Source organism: Sceloporus occidentalis, unplaced genomic scaffold (genome assembly GCF_023333645.1).
Source record: "Sceloporus occidentalis isolate IW3139 unplaced genomic scaffold, rSceOcc1.0.p SCAF_197, whole genome shotgun sequence".
Lineage (NCBI taxonomy): Eukaryota > Metazoa > Chordata > Lepidosauria > Squamata > Phrynosomatidae > Sceloporus > Sceloporus occidentalis.
In genome coordinates this window covers 866,432-885,494 of record NW_028317177.1, presented here as the reverse complement: position 1 = coordinate 885,494, position 19,063 = coordinate 866,432, and the positions used below count along the sequence as shown (strand labels likewise).

Below are 19,063 nucleotides of genomic sequence, written 5' to 3'. Positions count from 1 at the left end.
TGCCCAGACTCCTGGGCAGACAGCAGCAGCGCCCCCGCGTGGTGACGGGGGGGGCATTTTTTTGTGGATGTAAGAGGCTGACAAACTCCTAGGCGCCAGGACAAAATTCTGAGTCGCCATGGCTACCTGGCGCCTGGGATTTGTCGAGCCCTGGTATAGTATACTGTTACTCCCAGAAATACATTTTAATTATGTCAAATTTTACCGAGAAGGGTTTAAGCATTTAACAGCACTAGAAACGACCTTTCTCTTGCCTCATCTACAAATGCATATGTTCTCTTGATAAAAGTCTCGTATTGGGACTCAAATGTTGACTTTTATGAAATTGCGTTTAATAAACCAAGCCAGTAAAGCAATTAAAATGAAATTTCAAAACTCAATTAATATAACCCTGAAGAATGTGTTTTTGCTAACAGATGTCTTTTAATTGTTGCATCGTTCAGAGGAAACAGTGACCAGTGTGTGGATTTTTATTATTTCCGTATATCTGCCGAGAATCTCCGGTTGCACTGGAAGCACAATGTACAAGCAACACCTGTATAATAGTAGAGCCAGGCAAAAAAAGTGTAATTTAAAAAATAAATGTTTTATACTATAGCAAGTGGGTAAGGGTTGGATCCAATTACCCCCTGGGCTTGTTGTGCATCATTTTTATGGGCTAACATGTTGCCCTGTATAGTGGATTATTGCATGGCCTTTATTCAAAAGGTATTTTGAAAGACTGACTCAAGCCAAGTATGTGCTAAGTCATAGCCCTGAGGGATAACTAAAGAAGGCAAGTAATACCATCATGACTTTTGCTGGTCCCAGCTGGGTTCCAACGCACCCTCCTCCCCAACTCTGAGCTGAACCATTTATCTGGCCTACTAGTTGTTGGACTGCAAACCAAATCAAACTGACCCAATTAGACTTAAACCAGGACTGCAAAGAGGCCAGTAATTCTGTCGGAAAGGCAACCAGCTTAGATGCCTGAGATACCCAAAAACCTGTGATGTATTAGTGGCCCCTGAGGACTGAAGTTGTGCAGCCCTCACTAAAACTATCAATATCTTGGAGAGCTCAGGCTGATACAACAAAAGATACAACAAAGAATGACATTTCTTGATGTTGTAAAAAAAAATGCTCCAGGCAGTCGGTATTAATCATGACATTACACACCTACCTAATGTATGGCTAAATAATGACTAATAAATAATTGTTTGCAAACAAGCAATCTGTCATTCAGATACTCGGGTCCGATACGTCAATTTAATGTACACAATTCAGTGGGATCTTCTGTACACTGCAGACAACCGTACTAGAATAAAATGACCTCTTTGATTTAGTGCTGCGCAGATTACATGGTTATTTCCTTTTTATTGCTTCCCATACATCACAGCATCTTCTCCCATTTTTCACACTATCACACAGAAGCATGTGCACAAAGCTAGCGTCAGCTGTCAGATATTAATGTGACTGGCGGCATTCTGCCGTCCCTGATGCTATTGTTAGGCTGATCCATATGCAAAACCAAAGCCCACTCATTTTATTAGAAGAATGCCTCTTTCTTACTTTATCGCACAATATATTTTTTTTTTGCAGTCACGCACTCATGCGCATTTAAGGGTTTATTCACTAGAGTCAGTTATGAAGGAGTTATGGAGAGATTTAAAATTCAGCTTCAATGCACAAACTATACATATAGATGAGTTTAACTCGCTGGGAGGGTTGAGTTATCTCACTCAGACTGACCATCTGGCAAACCGGTGGCGCAGTGAGCCGCGCACTTACTTTTACTGATGATCTAGAGGCAATTTGTGTCCTTCAATGTGTGGCAGCATGGTGTAAGAGTAACTGGTCTATGATGCCCACTGGCCTACGATCCCTCCCCAAAAGTGGGATTGTTTGGTGGGACGGTAGGTCAGTGCCAGAAAACTGGCAAAAAAGGGGATAGTTGGAAGGTAGGCATAAGTTTGTATATATATATATAGATATATATAGAATCTAAAAGTAGTGAAGCCAGCACTCACGGTCTTCAATAATGCTTAATTTTTATTTGCAAGATGCCAAGATGTCAACGTTTCAGTCCACCTCTGATAAATATATATATATATATAGTATGCACACGCAAATTATCTCACACGAGCACATATTACATAGACAAACAAACACATAACACACTGACCTCTGGTTCATGGATGGCATTAAGCTTATTTTTTTTTTCTTTAGCCAGTTTTAAGGTCTATTTACATCAGCTGTATCATCAATAAATAAATGCTGCTGTAGGCTGATCCAGTCTCCAAATGCCTTCCAGAAGATACAGGTTCTTCATGCATATGATTATCTGGTGTAAAGATTGCTGCTTTTTAAGCACAATGCTAAGGGTTTGGAAAACATCTGGGCATAACTATTAGCAAGGATTTCACATTGTTTAGAATGTAATAATACAAGGTTCTTTCTTCCCTTCTGTGCAGAGAGGTTAATAGTCTAAGCTCTTTTAATTATATGGTTGATTAATACTGGCAACGTATTTTGAATTTTATGTCTCGGCTGAAAATCCTTTCCATTAATATTTTTTCATCTACTGTGTCCAAATATACATATGTATTTGTTTAGGCATTGTTATTTTTCCCACAGATACACCATACCTCCCAACAAGCCTGGTTTTCGTAGGACAGCCCTGGTTGTCAGTCACTGTCCTGGGTAAATGCCCCACTGCCCTGCTTTTGTGGAGGGTGAGGATCATGGGCTACTTGGGGAGAACATCTGATCTTCCTTAGCCAGCCCAGAGAGCTGTAAAATCTATTCCCACGTGGCCACCTTATTTTGCTTTGAATCACAACCTGGCTCTTCCAGTAAGACTAACAGGTGGTCCTGCTCACTTCCTACACCAGTCCTACCCCTCCCCACTTCATCCTACATCCCCAAATGCATGTATCCCGATTTGGGGAAACTCAATGTTCAAGAGAAGAGTAGGCCCTGCATATTCTAAAACATGATGCTCCTCAAGGAAACTCACCAAGTTAACTATCCATTATACAGGCCTAATCTGGTTCTAATTGTATACTTGGACTCACATTTAAGAAACATTGATGGAAGGGCTTTATGCAGGGGGGACCTTGGGGCAAAGAAAGCCAAGTGGTCCCATTGGCCCCTTGTCCCCCAACATACTTACACACTAAGACACATACACATGCTTACGCATACTTACACTAACACACACTTACTAATACTCTCTAAGATACACTTACACACTCATGCTAACACAAATGTCCTCTCACACACACACTTATACATGTATGCTCACACATTTACACATTCATGTAACACACAAACACTTACACATTCATGCTCACATACACTTACACATACCCATTCATGTTAACACATACACATTTATACATACATATTGTACATAAATTAATACATACTGCCTCCCACTCACTCCCTCACCTGTCATCCACAGTTTTTTTTCTGGTGCTCACACACTGTTGTGTGACCGTTCTGCGTTCCTGCCTCCCTGGGCCGGCCCAAAATTGTTCATGAAGACTGTATAACTTAGCAAATGAAGCACAAAATGTCTGATGTTCTTCTGTAAATGAGTAAAGATACATTATGTCATATCTCTGAAGGCAAAACTGGAATAACACTTGATTAAAGTGCTAAAATTGGATACATCACTAAATAAACCATTGTTTAGTTTTTTTGTTGATTGGTTCAATTATTTGAGCTTTGCCTTCATATATAAGGATCTTTTTGCTTTCATTAAAGCAAAGCTTAAATCTTTAAAATTGGAATCTTTCAGAAGAGACCACATGCTGATGTTACTAAGAATTTAGACATCACCAACGTCACCAAAAGTGGGTTAACTATTACCAGTTTTTCTTAGAATAAAATATTTTAACATGTGTATGAAATAGTGTTAATGAAGAACAATGCTACAACATTCAGTTCTTATGGGGGCAATTGGTTAAGGAGTGAGTTGTGGGTGTTACAGTGAGATAAGGCATTTTATCTCACTATGTAACCGTTTTAATTCATGGAATTCTAAACCGGGTGTTATTGTCCTTTATTGTGGATCAGGAGTCCAACCAAATTGCAGCACAAGCCAAAAACCTTGGTAAATGGAAACTACATTGATGCAAATGTTAATAAAATGTAATGCAAAGAAAATATTTTTGGACAATGGGGAATGGTTCAGTATGATTCTCTATATATGTTTATTTATCTTTTCTTAGTTTCATTTTAATAATTCATAAAAATAAGATTTTTTTAAACATTTTCTTCTGATCACGCATATAAGCTTGTTTGTTCCAAAATGATTAAATACCGTAACTATTTCTGAATGCTTTATTGTTACTGTCTATAAAACAAGATCAAAGTCTGTGTCAAGGTCACCATATTCTCTTCTTCCTCTTCCTTAGGTATTCCCTGGGGCCCCTCTATTGTCAGGTTATTCATTCAGCTGAATCCACCAGACTAGCAGCCGAAACTTCAAATGCTCAGGTACTCTAGAACAAATTTCTATCAATGTATGGTGCTGCAATTCTCTACTTCCCATTGTTTTAACACTCAACGTTTTGTAATGTAACCCTAACAGTGTAGAGGTCCTATTTGCCAATGGACACAGTGCTGCAAGTTTCTATAAGCTCCTTTTGTTACAATGTCCCAGACACTATTGATCCTAAAAAGTATTATCTTGTGTTGCATATTCAACCATTAAAACCTAGCCCACTTCAGCACAGTAATAAGACATTTTTAAAACATATTAAATCTGTTTTCCTTTGTTTGTTCTGTAGTATGTTTATTGCAAACATCTAACACTCCATTCCTTAAAATATATATGTGTACAATCACACAACCTGTGCAAATTTAGATCTTTTCTGTGTTATTCCACATGGTATATAAAATTTGTGTTATAATAAACATATGGTAAAAAAATGGATGAATAACAAAGTAGATATTTGCATTAGTGTATACAGTAGGTATCTCCAACCACAGTCTGCTTATGTTTCCAACCCTGGTACATGAGACATCTTTGACATTGCTCCAAAACTGCTGAGTGTAGTGATAGGAAGTTTTGATTTGCGCTAGAGCTAATGTACTATAACTTCATGCTAGGTTTCTATTACTGTGACCAAGCCTTGAAAATCAAACCTACTTCACCTCCCGTATCATTGTTTTGTCTCACCCTAATCCTAAACACCTCTTTGGCACTTTTAATCCACTACTACCCAGTCACAACTATCCTTCCACTACCCTCATAGCCTCTGCATTTGCTGCATTGTTTAAGGAAAAAATTGGCACAACTAAACTTCAAATCTCTGCAAGGTTTCCCTCCTGAGCTACCCCTCATTTGACCCTGCTTTTTCATATACTCTCTTCTTGCTTTACTAAAAGCCACACACTGAAAAGGAGGTTTTTGCTCTCTTTTGTATTCTTTTGCCCAACCTTCTGTCGCTTTTAGCCTATCCCTACCCTGTCTCTCTTGTCCCCCCTGTTGTCCCTAATCTAATATTTTTAATCGCTCCCTCAGTACCAGATTCTTCCCATCCTCCTTCAAGCATGCTACCATACCTTCTTAATTCCTACATGTCTATCAAACCACCACTCCTTCTCTCCAATTGCTCTCATCTCTAAGACTCTTAAATGGATTGTATATAACCAATCCAACTTGCCAGCTTTACTGAGACTGCTGTTACTGCTGTGACCCATTCTATTCAGCGGATTTTTGTTACCTTCTTCTTCAAACCTATCAAAATCCTGGTCATTGTGACATTGTTCTTTACTGGTTCTCATCCTATCACTCTGACCCCCGCTTGCATTGTATTATTTTCCAATACTTCTTCCTTTAGTAAGCTTATTTCTTCCTTGGTCTTAAGTGTAAAATATGTATATCTTCTTGTCTTTAGAATACAGGTGGTACACATGTATTCTAAAGACAAGCAGATCTACATATTTTACCTGATCTCTTTTCTTGTCTCTTGAATCATGTTTTAACTGTCTTGCCTCTGTTTCGAGCTGGATATCTGCATGATTCATAAAATGGAGCTTCTTATATTTCCATCCTCCAGTGCTAACATTATTTTGACAGTCTCCTCTTGAAAATTGCAACCTAAATATTTACTTGTATTCACCCCTTCCCAATGCAAGATGAAACTAAGGCTTTTGTTCATGCACTCTTTATCTTGTGTCTTGACTACTACAATTCAATCTTATCTGATCCCCCTCATATATATTTATTGCCCTCTTACAATCCATCATGAATGCTACTTCTAGGCTTGTCTTCCGTACCTACGACTCTACTAACAACTCTTCCCTTTGGTTTGGTGTCAACGTCTTCACTGGCTGCCTATATGTTTAAGGATCCAACTGAAACTCCTGACCTTACCTACAAAACTCTTCTTCTTATTGATTCTGTTCGCATATCTCCAAATACACACCAACCCAGTCCCACAACTCACCTGATGATTTTTCACTTTTCTTCTCTAATCTCTACCTTTCATACTCATATACCATGCATCTCAATAGCTGGCGCTACCCTTTAGAATACTCTTCTCACAGCCTTTCAGACACTCCATTTTGTCTCTAGTTCTTCGAAAATGCCCCAAGACCCACTTTTTTGGGAAAGCCTATAAATGGACACTTTAACCTCCCTTCTTTTACTTACCACTGCCTCAATCTTGCTATCAGGTGTCTCCCACAAGCCTTCTTACTCTTCAATCAAACCATGTTTAAATGGAGATATAGTTCTGTGGCCACTAGTCCAAACATTTACTTGTTCTTCTCTTGTGTAGTTTATGCTCACCTTCTCCTATATTGTAAATTCTTTTGAGTAGGGCCCTTCTAATCTTGTGTTTTCCAGTCTATTTTTATGCAAAAATATACAGCATTTTTTCAATAAATTATAACAATTACGCAACGTATCACAGATTAATACAGTGCTAGTACTGATTTGATTCTAAAAGTGCTTCTGGTTCCCCATGTGGTTACCTTCCCACACATACTCAAATTTCTCACAGGAACACTAGCCACCATGGTTCCTGTCAGACAAGGACATAAAACTGAAACCCAGCAAGATGGGGAGGCTTCACACAGAGTGAATAAAGCAAACACTACAAACCCCTAGGAGATGTTACAATTTTCTGCTGCATAAGAAAATGAAAGGGGAGAAGATGGAATATTATTACATTTAGAACAACATGAAGTTCATCAGACCCGTCAGGGTGATGTGTGTTTAAATAAATCATTGCTGACATAAGCTAAACCTTTAAAAATTGATTTTGCCCTGGTCTTTGTCTTAATGAAGATATTGGCTACATATAGTTGATTATTTGTAAGGCTGAAAAAGGCCATTGTGCAGAAATACTTGAAGTTCCTTTTGGTTGAGCCACAGAATGGACTACTGGGGAAGAATCCATGGAGAATAATGCATGAAAGTAAAAACCAGCCAAAATAATTTCCACAACCATTTATTTAAAACCCCATTGTTTTAGAAGTGTTGATTCTGAAAGTGTTAAGGTAGTCAGAGATCACCCAGGAAGGTCCTATTAAACTACTTTAAAGCACAGCATGAATATAGACTTTGTCCTGCTAGATTCCATGATATTCAAAGCAGCCTGCTGTAATTTTCAAAAGTGTATATTTTTTTTTTAGTCATCTCAGTACATAAAAGAAATGCAACCGGACTTGGGGTACCTTTACTCAGCTAAAAGCTGCCTACTAATTTCTCTTGTATTTCATTTCTGTCCTTTAATTTGTTGCTGCTGTATGCATCCAACCAATATTTAAGCTAGAATTTATAGTATTAGATCATTGTAATGATTAAGTATGTTGTTGGTGGTCTTAATAATGTGTATGTCAAAATATAATCTTTCTAAAACATATTAATCAATGAAGCATACATTTATGATGTTTCTTGACATTGTTTTTTTCTATGTTAGTATATCTTTTTTTTTTCACATATTATCACCAATGATTATTATGTTTCATGTATTTCTATGATTTTAAAAGAAAGCGTGAACAAAATGATATATTTTCTTCGCGTAGATCAAATATGGAAAAGGGAAATCATGGTTTATGAAATAAATGGTAAAAATAAGCAAAAACTCAGAACTTTAGGATATGAAACCTCTGATCCTGGTCATGAAAGGGTTAAGCCACTATGGTATTTTAATTATATATATATATATATATATATATATATATATATATATATATATATATATAAGAAGCCCACTCTATATGTACATCATTGAATTAAAACAGACCCCTCTCTTCATAAAGAACTTTTCTTTCAAAAACAGTCATTATTTCCACTAGGATAACTGTGTTCTACCTAAGAGAAGATGACATTTTTGTGCCACTTTTTTCATCACAATTATCTTTGGTTTCCTGCATGAGTCAGTGTGTGACCTTAAATTCAGGGCAGAGTAAGTCATGTAACACAATGCAATATTACTGACTTTCTTTTTTTTGCTTTGTGGTCTTTTGCTCAATTCAACAAGAAAATACTTAGTCCATCTTTTAAAATACATCTAATACTACTATTAAAATCAGATAATTATTCATTTTTTAAATTTATTTAATATTGTCAACTAAATTTGAAATAATAGCTGTTTGAATTTGAAGTTACTTTTAACATTTGTTTTAATGGATATTTGGTACTTGAGGTGACATAGATGCCTGTAGAGTGCCACAAGCAATGGTAGTAGCGGCTTTTTTTTCTCCTTTTTTCTCTTTTCTTTGTACCCACTCCTGGCGCAGGCCTACACACATAACCTTACAAAGTGGAATAAGTTGGTTACATATGTTCTTGAACTGGTTGCATTTTATGCTTGCCCCTACCTGGCAGGCCGAATCAAGCACTAGAATTACATTGTCAAAAGCAGATATCTCATCACTGACATATAATGTATGACAGTAGGTTAGAAATGCTGTAATTAGAGGGGTCAACCTGTACCAGAGTCCTAAGCTTGGCTTGTAGAGCCATGAGCAAGCCCTGCCGTACTCTGCGAAAGTCCTTGAATGCCTCCATATCGACACAGGGAACTCATCATCGGAGTTCTGATTAGATGGACCAAATAGTTCTTATCTGTCATCAAATGATATGTCTGTATGTTTCTATCCTAAATACCAGACCATAGACTGATTAATTTTTAGCCTGTATATCAGGAACACAGGCAGATTAGATGGGCCAAATGGCTCCTATCTTCTGTCAAACTTGTTGTGAAACAACCATCTTGATTTACTTTCCATTACTTACAAAAATGCACCAAACTAGAGGACTGCATTGGGAAGCCAAAAAACTTGCGGACGTGGTCAGGTAAGGAGGTGATTGGCCACAGATGTGGCGGGAGCGGGCGGGATTGGCCACAAATGTGGCGGGAGCGGGCGGGAGTGGAACACCCACATTGAGGGAGCGGGCAAAAAATCAGCGGGAGCGGGATTAAAAAAGCCGTCCCGCGCAGGGCTCTACACAAAACCTAATCTCAACAGTCACATCTACCACTAATTCATTTGTTTCTTAATTTTTTTAGTAATATGCATTTTATGTGTCAGTAAAACGAATCAAGTTTATTCCGTGTATTGGGAGTTTGAAATTAAACAGCACTATTAGCATTAATTTAAAATATCTAAGATGATCAGTTATGAATATGATTTATGCTTAACATTCTATCATAATTGTGACAATACGATACGGGCTCTATTTTAGATGTATTTTTTTTATATGTTTGTATATGTAAGCATGTAATTGGTATTAACATAACATATGAATGCATTAATGAACGCACAATGACTTTTTTGTGATTTATAAATAAAAAGCTCCACAGTGCTGTAAAATATAATGGTGTTATAAGAAAAATTACATAATAGTGGTTTTTAATAAAATAAAAGCTAATGTTTATAAATTGAATAATATAACCCAGCAGGAAATCTAAATTAAAAACCAGGAAGGGAACTAATTGGTCCAATATCATTTTGTTACTATAATATTAATAATGAAATAATGTGTGTACAAACTTGAGAACCTGTAACTGTTCCTTTGTTGGGGAATAAAAGTGGAGTTTTATAGCTCTAACCAGGTTGAAATAGAATTTTAAAACCACTCAATTGTATAACCACAAGCTAATCAAATTAAGGAAAAACAAAAATCATTCAGCTTGGTTCCACTGACAAAAGATGGCCAACCCTTACTCATGGTTATTGATAAGATAAAAACCAAACAAAAAAACCCAGCAAAAACACCTTTTGTGAATTATGTAAAACAACCTGACTGGTAAAATCATCAACTTCTACCCTAAGGCCATACTCCCCACAAGCTCAATTCATTCACAAAACCACTTAGACACAGATGATAGTGACCAAAGCATTTAATGATAATATATAAAATAAGAGGACATTACATGTATCAAAAATGATGTTCTCCAATCAATGTTTTCAACACTCGTACCACCATGCCCTCACATCCACCAGCCATATTGGCTGTCTTGTATCACGATGAGAGGACTTCAATATATGTTGTGATCTAAGATTGTAGATCCATGGGACTGAAGCATCACCTTTCCATTGAACAGATGTGTTGTGTCTAGCATTGGTGTGATCTAGCATTGGGCAGAAGTAGCATCAATCCACCACGTACAAATGGTAGAAAGTCTCCTTTCTCTAACTGCTAAACTAATCTATGTCCCATTTTCTGACAAAGTCTTACGGCTGCTGTGACTTACATTACATTATTGCCAATACATCCAAAATGTACTTGTAATACCGATAGGGGCATGAAATGTTACATGGTTATACAGGTTTGGGAAGCAATATTCAGGTCAGTGAAATTTAACTAGTCTATGAATTTACTTAGGATTGACCCAAATAAAGCAACCCTCACCTCCTTTTTTCCAGCCACAGCCAAATGCACCCGAATGGGTACGGATAAATAAGTATTTTAAAATAAGAAAGACAATCTCATCAAACCCAAGAAAAATTCCAATTTCTTTAAATTAAGTTTAATTTAACATGCTAGTTTAGGGACAGAACCACATTAAAAAAGCATGGGCGATAAATCCATTCCTGACGCTACAAAATACCTTCTACTAATCCCTATCTACAAAAAGGAGAAACATTATTAAAATAAGGGAATATGTGCAAAGCTATATTAAGGAGCTGTTGACTTTCCAGCAATAATACGACAAGGGCCATTCTCTGCCTCTTGTGGTCTTTTTTATGCTTTCTTTTTCTATGTATTGTTACAACCGCTTACATGATATAACGACCTGGCTACAGGTTGTTCGGATCCCTAGTCATGCTGCACTTGCACTTATAGTTTTAGGGTTTTCTTTAATGCAAGACCCGCTACATTGCGCGTTCTTTGTTAAAAACTGTATTGCATTATATACTATTTACCGCAAGCATATTCGAGCTTCCTTCCTCCATAGGATTTCCAACATGACAATGTTGTTCCAACAGTTGATATCAATATCTTTCACCTTATTTGTTATTGGCTGGTGGTGCAAGTAATGCTAAAATGTATATAATAGCCCCTTCAAGCACAATCAGAGCTTTCATTTGAAACAAATGAATATGCAAAGCACATTTCATCAAAGAAAAATAAGAAAAACAAATTCCACTAAACAAGTAGCCACACTAAATACACACAATAACAAAGGAGGGCTGAAACACACCCTTGTATACCACACTGATTTTACTGTTTTGAAATACTTTAAGATTTGTATGGTAAGATATGTTTAGCACCTGAACCACACTGTGTGGTAAGATATGTTTAGTACCTGAGCATTAATTATTTGGTGTATTTGTGTCACCAAATAGTTCATATTAACTGCATATTTTTTAGTGTAAGTTCATACTCACATGCAATAAGAATTCTTGAAAATGAATTCAATACAAGCTGTATAGGGTGATATTATATATTTTAGGCAGGTGTGAAAAAATGCTATAAAGTAAGCATACTTTCAAATATAGACATGTTAACAAAGTGAGTAAACTGAACAAAAGTATAAATCAAATCAATATTTGCATCAATTCTTCTAGGTATACTTGCACACATTTTTTAAGGAACTCAGAAGGTAGCTTGTTCCAAATATCTTAGAGAACTAACCACATTTCTTCTGTTGATTTAGACAGCCTAAGATGCTTCTCTCTCTTTATGTAATCCCAGACAAACTCCATGACGTTGAGGTCAGGCCTCTGTGGGGCCATACCATCACCTCCGATACCCCTTGTTCTTCCTTATGCTGAATTACTTTGGCTGTATATTTGGGGCCGTTGTCATGCTGGGGAATACATTTAGGGTCAAATCAGACGCCTCCCTAATGGTATTGCATGATTGATAAGTATCTGCTTTTGCCTCTCAGCATTGAGACCATTGCTCAGCATAATTCTGACCAAATCCCCAACTCCATTTTCAGAAATGGAGCCCCAAACTAGCAAGGAACCTCCAGCATGCTGCACTGTTGCCTGCAAACATTCTTGTACTGTTACTGATTTCCAGCCCTTTAGTGAATAAAATGCCTTCTGCTACTGCCAAATATTTAAAATTTTGACTCATCAGTCCAGAGCGCCTGCTGTAACCTTTCTGCAACCCAGTTTGTGTGTTTTCATGAATAGTTGAAACGCTTAGACTTGTTTTCACATCTGAGGAATGGCTCTTTGGCCACAAGTCTTCCATGAAGACCACTTCTGACCAGACTTCTCCAGACAGTAGATAGGTATACCAGTATCCCACTGTTTTTCTATATCAGTTTGTGTTTCAACCTACATATTAAATTGATGATCATTAGCACCTGTTTGGTATAATTTTGTAATCATATACCTAACTTTATGCCTACCAGAAGCCCTGTCTTTGTGCAAGGGTAACTAGAAGAATTGATGCTGTTTGTCACACCAAATATTGATTTGATTTAGATTTGTCTTCTGTTTATTCACTTTGCATTTTGTGAAATGATTAAAAAAACTATTAACATGTTTATTTATGAAAGCATAATTCACAATTTTGTAATTTCTGTTTTTGTTAATAAATGGGATATATCAAAGTGCTATATTCTTTGCTACGTAAATGTAAAGATGAAAATATGAAGTATTAATCTGTACTTAATACGATTATTAAGACCGTCACACGTAGAAGTGTGTGCTACCCTAATAGAATGGAAAGATTATGTGAGCGTCTGCACCAGACAGTACATTGGTAGTCTGGGCATGAAGCATGAGAATGTTCACTGCCTGCTAATCTATTCCCAGATGGAGGTGGATACAGATGAGAAGCGTCATCGCACACGGTCCAAAGGTGTTCGAGGTAGGTTTTTTTTTGCTTCACTAAATCACTCAAGGCTTCCAATCAGCGAATGACCTTCAGAATCCCTTTTCACAAGTCATTCTGACCCTTGCCTCTACATAATATTTTGGCTAATTTCCGTCAGCAGAGGCATTCTGATGATAGATGATACATTTTTATATGTTTTCCATTTCTCTACAGTTCCTGTGGAACCAGCTATACAAGAGCTTTTCAGGTTAGTGCACTAAGTGGAAAATGTATCCCCCATTAGCAACTTTGAAAATCTGGACCTTTTAATGGGTATTATGCACTTTTTCGAGTTTATTGCCGGCTTGCTCATGTGGCCTATTGCTTTGCTAAAATTAATTCTCTGGAGAGCTGCTAATAAAATAGATATGGCATTGCCTCTTTTTTTCCCATTCAATCACATCTCTGTCTTGTTTGCCTTCCACTTTTCTAATTCACCTATTATTTTTTAGACTCTGGAAACCGCAGTCACTCTTCTCATATAAATTATGTTTTTTGCAGCTGTCCAACTCCTGGTTGTGATGGGAGTGGCCATGTTAGTGGTAAATATGCAAGACATAGAAGGTAATTATAAAAATATACATTTACTTATATGACGCATACTACTACATTTCCTCTTGCGAACCCCCTGAAAATAAACATTGCAAGGAATAGTCATAGATTTTCTGGACGCCCGTCCCGGTGTTATGCAGAGTTTCTGCATGATGGCACATCGGCTCATCTGATGGTCGCAGGGTTAGTATTGAACCCCGCTGCTGCTTAGTAATGCAGTTGAAGTAACCCATGTTAGATAATGAAATTGAATTAAATCACATTATTGATTTTAACAATAATTACACTTACATATAATTATATGACTTAACTACAGGTAAGTATGACTTTATATACATTGTGCTTGTAAAATCTTGAAACCTGAAAGTTGTTGGTTCCTGGGTTTTTTTTTCTCCCAATATGGCTTCCTGGGTGCTGCGCATGAATGATCGCTCATGCAGACTGCCTCCTGCTATATCCCAGAATGCTCTGTGTCTGGGTCTTACACAAACCATTCTGTGACATGGTAGGAAGGAGCATGCATATGCTGATCACCAATACGTGATATTATTGTTAGCAGAATGGATAGGTGAAAATGTTACACCTTATTGTTCAGCAATAGGTGTAGTTTGAGGCAACTCCCACTTCCATTTAATGAGTGCTAAGAAATTCAGACACAATACCTATACTCAGAAAATAATATTATAAAATGCATTGTGCTGTGCAAATACTGTGTGCCGGCTCCAATGCAAATCTGTACGCATGCAAGTCCTATGCACTCTACTTTTTTTTTTTTTTTCTTTCTAAATTCCTTGAAAAAATTTGCAAAATGCACAAATGCATCATATAGCTAGTGCATGTAACTTATTTTTATGTAATTGGAATGTACAAATCCACATTTTCTGTAGACAACAATTAGGAGTCTACAATTGCTTTTAATGATCATTGATAACACATCTCTAAACTTATGTCCTGTAGGGGAAAAAGTAACTACAATAATTGAGAATATGCTAAAAAAAAGGCATCAAAATATCTTTATATTTTCCAATGTGACTTTTGCCACCCAGACACTCTTTAAAACTTACATGCCGTGGCATGCGCCAATAATGCCAGGTGGGAAATCGATCTCTTACTTAGTCTTCCTCAAACTAATTTAATATCTGATTAACAGAAACAAACAAGGGAAAATGCAGATGAGAAAGAATAATGCGCACAACTGAAGCTCCAAGGACTTCGTTAACAATTTAAATAACAATTTTAATTGGCCTCTCGAACAGTATAGGTGCCAACTCATGGCACATTGTACCTTAAATTGGGGTCTGAAGATTTCCAAACTTGGCACAATCTCTACCAATTGAATCTACTGTTGCTTTACTATGGCAACACTCTAGAGTACACATTTGTACTTTAACCTAAGGGATTGATCAGCAGTAGTTTTAATCCTCTGGTGTATTGTCTGCATTACAATGTTTTGTATAGGTGAGGCACTTGGAAACTCTAAATTGTTAGAGAGATTATGTTACAAGTTTGTATAGTAGTCACTAAGAGACTTTGGAGTATCCATGGAGAATCCGGAACTATAAGTAAAATACCCCTTAATACATATAGATATATTAAGGGTTCATACATAAACAACACAAAAGGAAAAAATGGGTGATGGTATGTACAAACTTTCTAGTATCATATATTAGAAGGCATGAGTCATATGATCCAAAATGCCAACCTGTGCTGATCACATCTCTTAAGTGAGCTGGCATAATTGAGCTCTGGATAACTGAATAGCTAGTATGTTGGTTTTGGGTTTTATATATATATATATATATATATATATATATATATAAATAAATATTCTTCTGGATAGACTGAACGGTTTTTATCCATACGTCACTTTGAGGTGCTGCAGCCCAAAACTGTCCCACTTTAGCAAAGCATTGGTGATCAAGACCAGTTGAGGAGATCAAAGGATCTCCATAGACCAGGTCACTGTGCTATGGAAGCCATTGAGCTCTGTGCATCTGGAAAATAGACCTTGATCAAATCTCACTGTGACAGCTTAGAAGCCTATTAGGTCAGAGCACCAGGATATGACATTAATACGGGGTTAACGCGTACCGCAGCAGCTCTGGCGCCAGTAGTTTAAATGTGCGTATCAGCAACTCTATTGGTCGCCAGCAGGGGGCCTCCTGCTGGTGACCAATGAGCACACTACCATATATAGCTAATCTATTCTCGGGCAGAATATTATGCTACTCAGTGTAAAACCAACAGAGGGCAGCATTCTGTCCGAAGATATATTAGCCATATGTGGCAGTGTGTTCATTTTCATTTATTAATTATTTAAATAAAATATAGTCCCATGATCCCCTGGTCTCCCCGCTGCAAGAGTTAAATGTCCGCACTCGCAGACATTAATTCTGTCGAACTTGCAAACTCTTTTTTTCTATTTATTTTGGGGGGTTTTTGTATTAAACCATTACACGAAAGGATCATGGGAATATATTTTATTTGAATAAATGCAAATGAGCACACTGCCACATATGGCTAATATATGTTCGGACAGAATGCTGCCCTCTGTTGGTTTTACATTAAGTAGCATTGTTCCAAATGCTTGAAATCCAGTTATTTATTGTGCTACTTAATGTAAAACCAACAGAGGGCAGCATTCTGTCCGAAGACATATGGCTAATATATGTTCGGACAGAATGCTGCCCTCTGTTGGTTTTACATTAAGTAGCATAATATAACTGGATTTCTTTCAAGCATATGGAACAATGCTACTTAATGTAAAACCAACAGAGGGCAGCATTCTGTCCGAACATATATTAGCCATATGTCTTCGGACAGAATGCTGCCCTCTGTTGGTTTTACATTAACTAGCATAATATAACTGGATTTCTTTCAAGCATATGGAACAATGCTACTTATTGTAAAACCAACAGAGGGCAGCATTCTGTCCGAACATATATGGCTAATATATGTTCAGACAGAATGCTGCCCTCTGTTGGTTTTACATTAAGTAGCATTGTTCCATATGCTTGAAAGAAATCCAAAGTTATTATGCAACTTAATGTTAAACCAACAGAGGGCAGCATTCTGTCCGAACATATATTAGCCATATTTGGCAGTGTGCTCATTTGCATTTATTCAAATAAAATACATTCCCATGATGCTTTCGTCTAACAGTTTAATACAAAAAACCCCAAAATAAATAGAAAAAAAGAGTTTGCAAGTTCGACAGAATTATTGTCCGCGAGTGCGGACATTTAACTCTTGCAGCGGGGAGACCAGCGGATCATGGGGATATATTTTATTTAAATAATTAATAGATGAAAATGAACACACTGCCACATATGGCTAATATATCTTCGGACAGAATACTGCCCTCTGTTGGTTTTACATTGAGTAGCATAATAAATTTGGATTTCAAGCATATGCTACTTAATGTAAAACCAACAGAGGGCAGCATTGTGTCCAAAGTTATAGTAAGTTACCGTATTTGCTCGATTATAAGACAAGGTTTTTTTCAGAGCAAATGCTCTGAAAAATACCCCTCGTCTTCTAATCGGGGTCGTCTTCTAATCAGACCTCAAATAGAGGTCTGATTAGGAGACTAAGATCCAAATCCCCCGCACCGCTGCAGGGGACCTGGATCCTCCTGTCTCCCCCCACACACACACACTTACCGGTGCTTCCTGCTGTATTGCCGGGGCAGCGGGTTGACGTCTACGCGATCCGCGTAGGCAACGTCCGCTGCAGCCGGAAGGAGGTGGGGCTAGCAGCGGGGGTTGTCTGCGTCCGTCGCGGATACCTTCCCCGGCTGTCAGAGATCAGAGTTCACCCGCACTGGGGAACTCTGATCTCTGACAGCCGGGGAAGGTATCCGCGACGGACGCAGACAAACCCCCGCTGCTAACTCCACCTCCTTCCGGCTGCAGCAGAATGAGACGTCAACCCGCTGCCCCGGCAATACAGCAGGAAATTGGAAGCACTAGTAAGTGTGTGTGCGCGTGTGTGTTAAATGGGGGCATAGGGCATTTCTGGAATGCCTTATACCCCTATATGTCACTCTGGCACTTAGGGGGTTAAAAGGCATATTATGGGGCAGAGTGGCATATAGGGAGGTATAAGGCATTTCAGGGGGCAGAGTGACGTTAAAGGGGCATTTAATAGAGCACTCTGCCTCCTGAATTGCCTTATACCTCCCTATATGCCACTCTGCCCCATAATATGCCTTTTAACCCCCTAGATGCCAGAGTGGCATATAGGGATATAAGGCATTTCTGGAGGCAGAGTGCTCTATACAATGCTTTTTAACTCCCTTAATGCCACTCTGCCTCCTGGAATGCCTTATACCTTCCTATATGCCACTCTGCCCCATAATATGCATTTTAACCCCCTAAATGCCAGAATGGGATATTATTATTATTATTATTATTATCTTTTATTTATATAGCGCCAACAGTTTACGCAGCGCTTAATACAATACATAAATTCAAGGGATATGACAAGACAAGAATTGACAGACTAAGACAAACCGATACATTTGGTGGAGAGAGCCCTGCTCGCAAGCTTACAATCTAGAGATAGGGGTATAAGGCATTTCTGGAGGCAGAGTGGCACATAGGGGGTCAAAAGGCATACCATGGGGCACAGTGGCATATAGAGGGTTAAAAGGCATATCATGGGCCACAGTGCCATATTGGTGTGGCAAGCCTGGGGGCAGATGTGCGTAACTGGGGGACAGGTTGGAAAATACAAGGAAATAAAAACAAAAAAAATATTTTTCTCAATCATAGCTTTTATTTAAAAAAAATAGTTTACATGAATTAACATTTACTGGTAAAACTTTTTTCCTTTAGGGTCGTCTTATATTCAGGCTTTTTCTTTTTTTCCTAAGTTAATATTCAAATTTTGGGGGGTCGTCTTATAATCAGGGTCGTCTTATAATCGAGCAAATACGGTATTTATGCTAAGTTAAATGTCCGTACCAGCGACTTTGTTGGTCGCTGGCACGGACTTTTAACTGTTGCAGCAGGGTCCCAGGTTGCTTTATTTTTTTTTTCTGCCTAGCAACTAGTGGTAAGGGGCCGTGCGAGTGAGCCTATTGGTCGCTTGCACAGTCCTTTACCCTACGGATTTCTGCTCCCGTTATCCAACGCAGCATCGCAGGGGTTAACGGGAGCGAAAATCAGAAGTTAAAAAGGCCGTGCGAGTGAGCCCTATTGGTCACCTGCAGGGTCT

General features: G+C 38.0%; 1 protein-coding gene across 3 annotated transcripts in view; it reads left to right on the top strand.

Moving 5' to 3' along the window:
* The first annotated feature begins 13,230 nt into the window (after nucleotides 1-13,230).
* Nucleotides 13,231-19,063, top strand: part of LOC149278237 (myelin transcription factor 1-like protein) — a 64,920-nt gene continuing 59,087 nt past the window's right edge. For all 3 annotated transcript variants that reach the window (XM_089502183.1, XM_089502182.1, XM_089502181.1), the window contains exons 1-3: nucleotides 13,231-13,285; nucleotides 13,466-13,499; nucleotides 13,793-13,855. In XM_089502183.1, the coding sequence (XP_089358309.1) occupies nucleotides 13,231-13,285; nucleotides 13,466-13,499; nucleotides 13,793-13,855 (152 nt within the window). The remainder of the gene's footprint in view (nucleotides 13,286-13,465; nucleotides 13,500-13,792; nucleotides 13,856-19,063) is intronic.